The 10,601-nt window shown below is 29.9% G+C and overlaps 1 protein-coding gene across 1 annotated transcript; it reads left to right on the top strand.

Moving 5' to 3' along the window:
* Positions 1 to 4,633: 4,633 nt before the first annotated feature.
* On the top strand, positions 4,634 to 8,544 carry alpha-Man-Ia (alpha-Mannosidase class I a). Its single transcript, XM_040716429.2, has 8 exons — positions 4,634 to 4,876; positions 4,958 to 5,266; positions 5,336 to 5,554; positions 5,607 to 5,786; positions 6,005 to 6,443; positions 6,506 to 6,789; positions 6,842 to 6,958; positions 7,042 to 8,544. The coding sequence occupies exons 1-8, from the start codon at positions 4,769 to 4,771 to the stop codon at positions 7,177 to 7,179; spliced, it is 1,794 nt and encodes a 597-aa protein (XP_040572363.1). The 5' UTR covers positions 4,634 to 4,768; the 3' UTR covers positions 7,180 to 8,544.
* The last annotated feature ends 2,057 nt before the right edge of the window (positions 8,545 to 10,601 follow it).

Below are 10,601 nucleotides of genomic sequence, written 5' to 3'. Positions count from 1 at the left end.
ATATTGTTCACAGCTTCAATAATGGAGGCTCTCAGAGAAGTCGAATTGTTGTGAACTCGCTTGTTGGACTCCCTCTCCAAGACCCCCCCAAGAGATAGTCCAAAGGATTGTATTCTGGGGAGATTGGGAACCACATTTCCTTAGACCAGAACAGCTACAAATTGTCTGGAAGCCAATTTTTACGTAGATCGATCTGCCTTCTTCCTTGCTGGTGTTCCCATCCCTCCAGACTCTTTAAACTCCTTTGCGATTTTTGTACACAATTGCAGAGGACAACTTGAGAAAGTTGATGACCTCTTTAGGCGCACAACCTGCACGGAGGGTGGCAATTATGGCTGCACGACCGTCGTACTCGGAGGACATTTTCAACGCTTTGTAAACAGAACTTATACAAAATTTTCTGCTGAATCTGATACACTGGTTTGATAGCAAATATGTCAAAAGATTATTTTATTTCACAAAGTAACTGTCTAATCTGGAAGTTTTGCAAGCAGACAAGATAAACTGAATCTGATGGCCCATGATACCCCTTCTAGTAACAATATATATATATATAAATAGTTATTGAAAAGAATTCATCTCTTAGCTCATTACAAATTGTTCTTTATCAATTTGGACCAAATTAGAACTAGCTACTAAAAATGATTTACAATAATGTCATAGTTATATTTTTGACCTGATAATATGGAAAAATACTGCTTGCTGGGATTTAAGATCATGAAGGAATAGTTGAATATTTCGCAGATTTTTAATTAATGTTAACATCAATAATTTTTTCCCAAATTTATTAACATTCGGATTAAAGTAATTTGATTTCTAATATATTCATGGTGATAAAGTTCTACTTAAGACCTTAATCGAATTTAATTTTTGCATTTTATTGTTGTTCGACCTGGATGGGAGAGTTTCGTTGTTATATAACTTATAAATCAATAAATTGATAAAAACACTGTTGTCAAGATGGAAGGAGATGATTCCTGCTAATAATAATATTAGCAGGAGTTGTGTTTTTTGTTCCGGACTGCATAGTTACTAGAAGGCATTAATTATCAGTCAAACTCAAGTCAATGTTGGAAAATAGCGTAGGGAAGAATATATAAGGAGTGGATGTTATATTAAGTAATTATGAAGGGCTTGAGAAGCTGTATAATGATTTTTTTACTATGAGTAGAGGCCTGTGGTGTAGTCAAATCCACCTTTTCCTAGTCCCATGCCTTCGACTCCAAATGTTTCTGAGTGCAAGACGAGTACTTGAAAACATTATTTGAATCAGGACTCGAGTACTACAGCTCTGCAAGAGATTAAGAGCCTTTGACTCCGAAATAAATACCAACAGCTTCCCTCATTAGAGACTAAAACTCAATTGTTTAATTTTCCCTTATTAATAAAGTCAAGGCAAACATAATTTCCTCATATTTCCGTGCAAAAATTGAGGATGAGAGATAGTCCTAAACTCTTATTCAAAATTCACTGAGCATTAAATGACTTCGTTGTAATATATCGCCAACAATGAGACATGAATTCTTGAGTTCGTAAAAAGTAAAACTTAAATGAAATATCTGAGTAATCCATTCTTTAGTACGTTTCGAAGACAGAAAAGTAATCTTTTATCACGGGAAACATTATAAATCCCTTGAATCAAATCATCTTGACAACTTATAGCAAAAGAACAAGAAGCAAAGGCACCAAAGTCTATTTAGAATCATGATTCTTCAATTTACTGTTTACACGACTTTATGGAAAAAGAAACTGAATCTATGCCAAGTTTGTTGTGTCCATGAGTACAATAATATCCGAAGTGGCACCAAATCTGGAGTACACCCTCATTAAAGCTTTTAACGAAGTAGCAAAATGAAGACCCACGTGATCAATACCTAAAAAATGTCTTGGTGCGCACAAACTTTTTTTTGTCCACTCGAGGTCCTATTTAGTTATTATTTTGAGATCTAATTAACTCCTTATTAGATAACTCTAATATATTTTAGTGTTTTAATTTTAAGAAGATGTTCATTCAAGATCTGGAAGACAAAGTTAGCTTAGTTAGACAAGATTTTTATCATATGGAGCTTTGTTAACCTACTAATTTGTTTATTCGAGTTCTAAGATGTTAATTAATGTAATAATATATAAGACTATTTTATAATTAAACTATGGAGTCCAAGTCAAGTCTTTCCCTATAAAGTTCCCACCTATGACAATAATTAGCCATTGCGTCTTAAATTATTCACGTATTGTTATACTATTAATTATTATAACTAATAACAATCAATAAATAATAATTATATTTTTGAAAACTTCTCTTCTCTTCAGTGGGATATTCAAAAAAGGAAAAGTCTAAAAATAAAACCAGGGTAATAGAATAGAGGTATGGACGTATCTAGCTAGAAATGTCCATGATAGAAGGTATGCTGTTCCAAACACTCAATTATTCTAAGGCACTGATCATGTCAATGTGTACAATTGAATATATTTTATTCTTCAATATATGTATATCATTGTCTCTTTTATTATTATTTATTAATACAAATAAGCCGCGTGGCATCACAGTATCTCTACCAAATAATAGAAATCATGGAAATTTTATACAAAAATAATAACAATTTTCTATTAAAATATATACTAAGACCTGTGCATGACATGTAATCTTCAATAAAGATTTCTAAATAATCCTATGAAAGAGTTTGTACATGCTGCTATAATAAATATCTCAATAGGAGTTTTCGGGTAAGTGCTTAAATACGGCGAAATAAAGCTATGACTATAAAGTTGAGATACTTAAATAGACTAATTATGTCTAATTTTTAAAATACATATTATTTCATCATTGTAAATTAAACAGAAACCTTTCCCTATTGTCTACATCGATTTACATGGATTTTGTGGAGTATGGTTTCATAGTTCTACATTGTCTTTATTCCCAATGTTCCAACAAAACTTGAAATAAAGATTCAACGACAAATGATATCGGCAATTTGGAAGGGTCCATAGGGAAATGAGGCATAGTTCTATTTTTCCCGATGTTCCACAAAAATGGACCTTATATATCATTCATATGTCGAAACAATCAGTGAAAAAGTATCTTTATAAATTGATAAATGTTAATATTTTACTTAAAGTATTAAAATTTTGATGATTTGGTTAAGATACACATTATGCCACGTGACTTATAAAAATAAGGGAAACAATGATGTACTGAAGAATATTATAAATTGTACATACTGACCAAGAACCTGCCATTCTATTTTTTCCTTTTAATGTTACCCGCGAGGTTATGCAGTAAATATGGTACTAGTCCAGATATTTACAGAAGTCATAGTTTGAATGTTGATAGTATCTCAACAAAAGGTTACGTGATATACCAGGTGTTAATAAATTCATTGATTAAACCGTAGATCTGAAGCAAAATTTTTTATTTCTATGCGTAGATTATAATCTTTTTTAATATCAATAACGAAAAAAAAGCAGTAATATGTTTAAAAAAATTCTATCGTCTATGGCTAAGATCAGCTATAATATCTCTTTTTTTATTAGGCAACATAGAAAATTATTATGATAATTGAAATCTACTATTTAATAATTTAAATAATTATAATGACAACACAAGAATATGCATCGAGGTAGCCAATTGTTTCCTTTTTTAAATTTAATACGTTGCAGAAAGGCATACTGGAAAATAAACAATGTGACGTCACGAGAGAGAAATTTTTAAAGAAAGATTATTATGTCACCTTACTACAGTAAGGAAGACCGTGCTAGGTTGTCAACCTCAATTTTTTTTTAATCCCACTCTTCCATAGTTTTCGCCTCATTTTTATATTTTATAATTTTTCCATCAAATATATCGATAGTAGTTGTGAGTGAAGACTTTAACATATAAAGAAATTAACAAATTGTAGTAACATAAATCCATTGATGACAAAGTTATTCCAGGAGTAAACATTTTCAAAGCAGAAGGAGAATAGTCGGAGGCAGTGCTAGCCTTAATTATTTTGGGGCTTAGCTTTAAAAATTAGCAATACCGTAATATAATTATTTATATAAATAAGGTAAATTTTGTATAAATGTAGTGTACAAGTTGCAGCTTGTATAAGAAATGTTATAAGCTGCAACCAAAAAAATGAGAATAACCATTTAAAATGAAGGATGTAAAGTACTTTGGATAAGGATAATGCAATAATTTAATATTCCTTGAAAGATAAATTTATTCATTTATGCTGTAATTTTGACTATTTTGATACAGATCACTCAAATTTAAGTACTCTCTAGTACATAATAAAGTTCAAATGTCCAGGTTTATATTACTCATAAATACATAATAGCCTTATAATTTGAATAAATCAAAATAAAATGAAAGTATTGATTTATAGTTGCTAAGTAGAATGATCAATGTTGTAATTAAATAATGCATGTAAAGGCTATGAAATTGAACCTTGTACAATTTTCCTATACAGGTTGTAACTTGCACACACCATATATATGATACATTTTTAGAGGTCTTGAACTACCTAAAAAGGGGCTAGCGACGCCACTGTATATGATAAGATAGCGACGCCACTGATACTAATAAGTTCTAAAAGTTGACCAATGATGAATTCGTTAACCTAATTGCTATAGCATTTGATAACCTTCCTGTCTCCCCTAATTTTCCCTTTTTATGAGGAAGAAGTACTTACAATAATCATTTTCGTCATCATTGTTTTGTATTAATATATTAAATATATCAATATTTTGTCATCATCAAGTCTTTCGGTCTGTTGGAAAGTTAAAAATGTCCTTCCGATCAATAGAAAAGATGGTTATCGGCCTCGTTTTTGGGGCATTTATTCTGATTTGCTTTGGAACTGTTTTTTTTATTCCTGATCGGATGAACAATAAGGTATTAAGGATAATTATTAAATACTCAATTATATGAGCATGTCAATAATTATTTTTCTCTTGTATGCATTGGCTTGAGTAGGTCTACAGAGTGTATAAAAAGTTTCAAGCTTCTGGTAGAGACTTTTTGATTCCTCCGGTTATTGACAAACCCGACGTTGTCAACTCTGACCGTGATAGACTCATGGCTCAAATTGATAAAGATGACGACAGTAAGAACGTTCTTATAAAGCCCAAAGTCTTGGAGAATAAACCTGAGATACCGGACGCTGTCATTCAACCCAAAGAACTACATCTTAAGAAATTTAAAGAAGTTGGCGATCTATCCGTTATTGAACCTGGATCTGGGGAAGATATGACTGTAAAAGATAAAAGAGATTTTGTTAGAAATGTTCGTGGCCATCTCTCATAGTGCATATTCAAATATTTTTTTTAATTTTTCTGTAATCTCTCTGATTAGATGATGAAGCATGCTTGGGACAACTACGCCAAATATGCCTGGGGATCCAACGAATTGCGCCCCATATCAAGAAGAGGGCATAGTGCATCAGTATTTGGTTCATCTCCGATGGGAGCGTCAATCGTAGATGGGTTAGATACTCTATATATCATGGGACTGATGGATGAATATAAAAAAGGACGCATGTGGGTTGAAGAAAATTTGGATTTTGATAAAATGGTACAATTTCTAGTTGAATTCAATATATGTATAACATCTGTCGTTTTTTTAGATTGGTGATATTTCCGTATTTGAAACAAATATTCGATATGTTGGAGGTATGTTGAGTATCTACGCCTTTACTGGAGACTCATTATATAAAGAAAAAGCTGTTCATATAGCAGACAAACTTATGCCTGCTTTTAATACTCCAACGGGGATTCCACATTCTTTAATTAATATGAGAACCGGAGTAAGTTTTTTTATTGATAATCGTTGAATATATAAGTAATCTTTTCTGAATATTTGGCTGATAAATTTTTTTCTAAACAACAAATATATATACTGACTGATTGGATAATACCAGTAGGATATTTTTTTTTTTTTAAGAATTGTTTTAACGAAATATGAATATAGTTAGTAATATTTCATACTGAATTAAAATTAAATACTGTCTTTATTGCAAATTAGATGTCAAAAAATTTTGGTTGGGCAAGTGGTGGAGCCAGTATTCTATCTGAAATCGGGACGCTTCATATGGAGTTTGCTTATTTGTCTGATATTACTGGAGATCCAAAGTATGTAAATGCGGTAAAAAGGGTTAGGGACTCAATCAAGAAAGCTCCACGATCGAAACAATTATATCCGAACTATATTAATCCTAAAACTGGTAAATGGGGACAACAGCACACTTCTGTTGGAGCTTTAGGCGATTCTTTTTACGAGTATCTTTTGAAAGAGTGGCTTCGATCGGGTAAAGTGGATATTGAGGCCAAGGAACTTTTTGATGAAGCTGCTTTGGATATAGAAAATAAATTAATAAAGATATCATCTGGAGGACTAACTTATATTGCTGAATTTAAATATGGTAGACTTGAACATAAAATGGATCACTTGGCATGCTTTGGAGGTGATTGCACTTAGGTTATTTTTTATTTATTTTTTTGTGTGTAATTTTATTTTTCCAATCAGGTGGCATGTATGCTCTTGCAGCAAAAGAGGAAAAAGATGCTAATTCTGAGAGATGGATGAATATTGGTGCTGGAATTACCAATACTTGTCACGAATCTTATGACCGAACCTCAACAAAACTTGGACCAGAGGCTTTTCGCTTTACTGATGGCGCTGAGGCAAGAGCTTTAAAACAGAATGAAAGATATTACATCCTGAGACCTGAAACTTTTGAATCATATTTTGTGATGTGGCGATTGACACATGATGAAAAATACCGCCAATGGGGTTGGGAGGCTATTGAGGTGGGAGATCAATCGTATTTATCCTTCTATCTTATTATTATTATTTTTTTAGGCAATTGAAAAAAATTGTAGGTCAAGTGGGGGATATTCCGGTGTAAAAAACGTATATCAGGATAACGGAGCAAAGGATGACGTTCAGCAGAGCTTTTTCCTGGCGGAAACCTTGAAGGTATACAAATAATGAATTCGTGAATAATTTAATTTGATCTTATTACATTTTTAATTTGATTTTATGATGTTTTTCTTTTTCAGTATTTGTACCTATTGTTTAGTGATGATTCTTTAGTTTCCTTGGATCATTGGGTCCTAAATACAGAAGCTCATCCCCTACCAGTGAAGGGCATAAATTCTAATTATCGGGCTTATGAAGAAACCAATTCGCATTTTTAATTTTAAGGTTGCTATTTTAACATATTTTGAATTGTGATACGAGTGAATATAATATTTACAAGATTATAATATGGTTCATGTTGATATGTAACTGTTAAGGTATTAGGCCAGAATTAAATGAGGTATATTAGCTTATCCCAAATCCTCATGTTTTTATATTTATTTTCTTTCTGTACATACAGTTATTACCAAGATACTTGTTAGTAATTATTAAATTAGTATATATTTTTTGTTATAGTTAAATACCTAAAGGAACAACTGTGATACTTTGATTTATTGTGTTGGCTTGACGAGAATAACTGCAAATATTTAAGTTTACTATTATTTATTTATTGAACTAATAAATAAATACATTCAGTAATACAATAGGTAAATACTTTGCTGAAAATACTGTAGCTTTACCTATACTTATTACATCATTCAAATTTTCAATTGATATACCTTCATATGTATATATATCATTATTAAATACATGATAACTTGTTAAATAACTAATTATATTTAATTCTTTGTTATTTATTACTGAATCAAATGGGGTCTTGTGTATAAAGTACGTATTTAAAAAAATATATATATATTTCGTTTTTATCAATGATTTTATTATTTATTATCTGCGCAAATCAATTTCCAAAGAATTTACTGCTTGATTTTTTTTTATTGGCAAAGGACAATGCTTCAATTGCTCTAGAAAATAATAATTAATTACAAAATCTGTTGATTTTTATTGTATTTGTTTGATACTGTGTGATTGTTAGACTTTTTATTATGGAAACACATTTTCAATTATTATAAATAAGTGTCGTATCGCAAATGCATTTATTATTAATTCTTTGTAATTATATTAATTTATATCTGCACAAATTGTATTGTATTAAACTAATACCCATTATAAATATATATTGATTAAATTGTGCATAATTATCATGAGAATGTAAAGATTTCATTTTTCGTCATGTTTATCTTTAATTCCGCAGAAATTAATTCTAACTAATTTTCATCTACAAAATCTCGCTCCGATGAAATACCAACACTTACTAGTCGAATAACCTTTAAAAAAACCCACAATAAACAGACATTTTATTTATACAAATGTTACATTTATTATTAATACGTTGTACAATCTTAATGTTATATATTTTTAGAGGTTTTTTTTTGATAGACAAAATAAGACGATATCAAAAAAAATATTCTTATTTATCTCCCATCTCTTGTATTGATGTGTGGGCTGTTTTTCATTATTTTTATCTTTTATTTCTCTATAAATTATTGAATTATGTTGCTGTTATTGAGATAAAAATATATCTTATCCATAGTATCTATGATTAATTCACAATAAAGTAATGTATTTACAAATTGATATCTAAATAATACATATAGTAAAATAGTCATTTGGGGAATGATTAAGTAACGTTTATTATGTAAACAACCATGGGATTCTATAGATTTGGAAGGGAAATAGAGAAGAAAAAAAAGTTATGCTGCATGAGTGATTATTCCATGTCACATGTACCTAGAATCCATAACCTGTTAATATGTTAGCTAGGTGATTAAAAAAAATAACACCTGTTAAGTATTAATTTCATATGTTGTCTTCACATTTAGTTCAATTTTCGTTTCATGTCTTTATTTCGGAGTTAGTTAATGTTGCCTTAATATATAGATAAATGAGATTTATACGTCTTTGTTATTTTTTTGGGGTAAAATTAATTTTCCCTTGGATATTTTTAATCAAAATATGTAATGTGTATTCAATAAACACATTAAATTGTTGTTTTCATTTGGAAAAATGATAAAATCATGCCCCAAAATTACAATGCATAAAATTGCATACACCAACAAAATTTCACTTTTTATGAATTCGAACAAGAGACAAAATAGGTAAAAGAATTAGCTTAATAAGAAAAACAAAACAAAGATTCGAATAGATAAATGGGGTGTGAGAAATAAAAAATGTGATTCAAAAGAATCCAAGAGATGGGGTGCCATACTCGGGCCAAAGAAAACTGAATGCACATATCATAAGTATAATATATTCATCAAGAAAGTGTGAATACTATCTTATTAATCTTTCCTTTACAGTAGATTGTAATAAATTTTGTGATATATTTAATTTGTTAATAGCTCTTATTTTTTAAAAGTTGTTCTTAGGTATAAAAAACACCCTCTCCAACGTTTCATTAACATAGAAAAAATATTTGCATAGTTCCAGAAGCATTGATATTCTTCCTTATAATAGGATTTTGAAACGTAAGAATTCAAATACTTATTTTCAATATCTTACCTATTAAGCAGATGTTTCGAAAAGTGGAACCTCAAAAAATAAATCTTTAGTTAAGAAATATAGTTTAAACAATATTATGAAACAGAAAATAGATATATCATTATTATCCTTAACGATAAAATGCTCAAAACCATTGTTTATTTCGATGCAAATGACAAAAAAAAAGTAAAAATTAATCATTTTTTGAGAATGCTTGAAACTATTTGAAATTTAACTAAAATTTTCTATATGGCATGTCAATAATTACGTATGAACTGTTATTTGTCATCCTTATTTTTTTAATACCTTAAGTTGACGTAGGGAATCTTTTGATCTTTTATGTTCATTTTACTTATAATTCTTACTTGTATGGATCTTTTATTATTCTATGAGTATGTACCTATTTTATCTTTTAGTTCCTTAGAAATATATTTAGATAGTGTATGCTTGTACCCCTAATAAAGTAGTCATTATTGAAAACTCTTTCTTCGGTCGTATCTATAGTATTTTAGGAACACTACACCAAGTTTCCTTATGTAGTCAATATTCATTTTGAATTTTTTTCAAAAATACTGCCATAAATGAACAACTCTACTATTATACCTACAGAAGAAGTAAATAGTAATCACTTAAATAAGTATTACTATTAAAAATAAAACTGAAGTTATCCTTTATTTGATATATTATGGATCAAAATTATTCTGGTTGGATAATGATGGACCTCAAGCGAGAACTCGTAAAACGAAGTGCTAGGACTCATGGGAGAACATTACTTCTGATTGAGCGTCTCCAATCATATGATATTAAATTAGGATTTTGGAAGATCAGTAGTTCAGATTCCTTATCTGATTCCAATGGTAAATTGGAAAAAATCATCGGAATTGAAGACAATTGCTTAATTTGACAAATCATGTATTCCTCCTGTGACGAAAGCCCGCATTTAATTAATTATTTCAATTTATGCAACAAAATGTTTGAGATCCCCCACTTTTTTCCAAGCCTTTTCGTCAATTAATAAAATTGATCTTATAAGATCATTCAAAAATGAGGGGTATCCCCGAAATATTACAAAGATATAGAGGGTTATCTTAATGGAAACTTTGTTAAATTATAGTTAAGACTTTCAGCTATCAAATGAGATATTTTTACACTTTCCAGATTT

This window comes from Lepeophtheirus salmonis, chromosome 7 (genome assembly GCF_016086655.4).
Source record: "Lepeophtheirus salmonis chromosome 7, UVic_Lsal_1.4, whole genome shotgun sequence".
Taxonomy (NCBI): domain Eukaryota; kingdom Metazoa; phylum Arthropoda; class Copepoda; order Siphonostomatoida; family Caligidae; genus Lepeophtheirus; species Lepeophtheirus salmonis.
Note: the sequence above shows the minus strand (reverse complement) of the source record. Positions and strands in the feature narration are given on the sequence as shown.

Bases quoted from the DNA above. Each gene is read 5' to 3' on its own strand.
- alpha-Man-Ia (XM_040716429.2), top strand. From the start codon at position 4,769: ATGTCCTTCCGATCAATAGAAAAGATGGTTATCGGCCTCGTTTTTGGG. The intron at 5,555-5,606 runs GTACAATTTCTA...TCGTTTTTTTAG, and splicing joins ATTTGGATTTTGATAAAATG to ATTGGTGATATTTCCGTATT. The intron at 6,444-6,505 runs GTGATTGCACTT...TTTTCCAATCAG, and splicing joins TCACTTGGCATGCTTTGGAG to GTGGCATGTATGCTCTTGCA.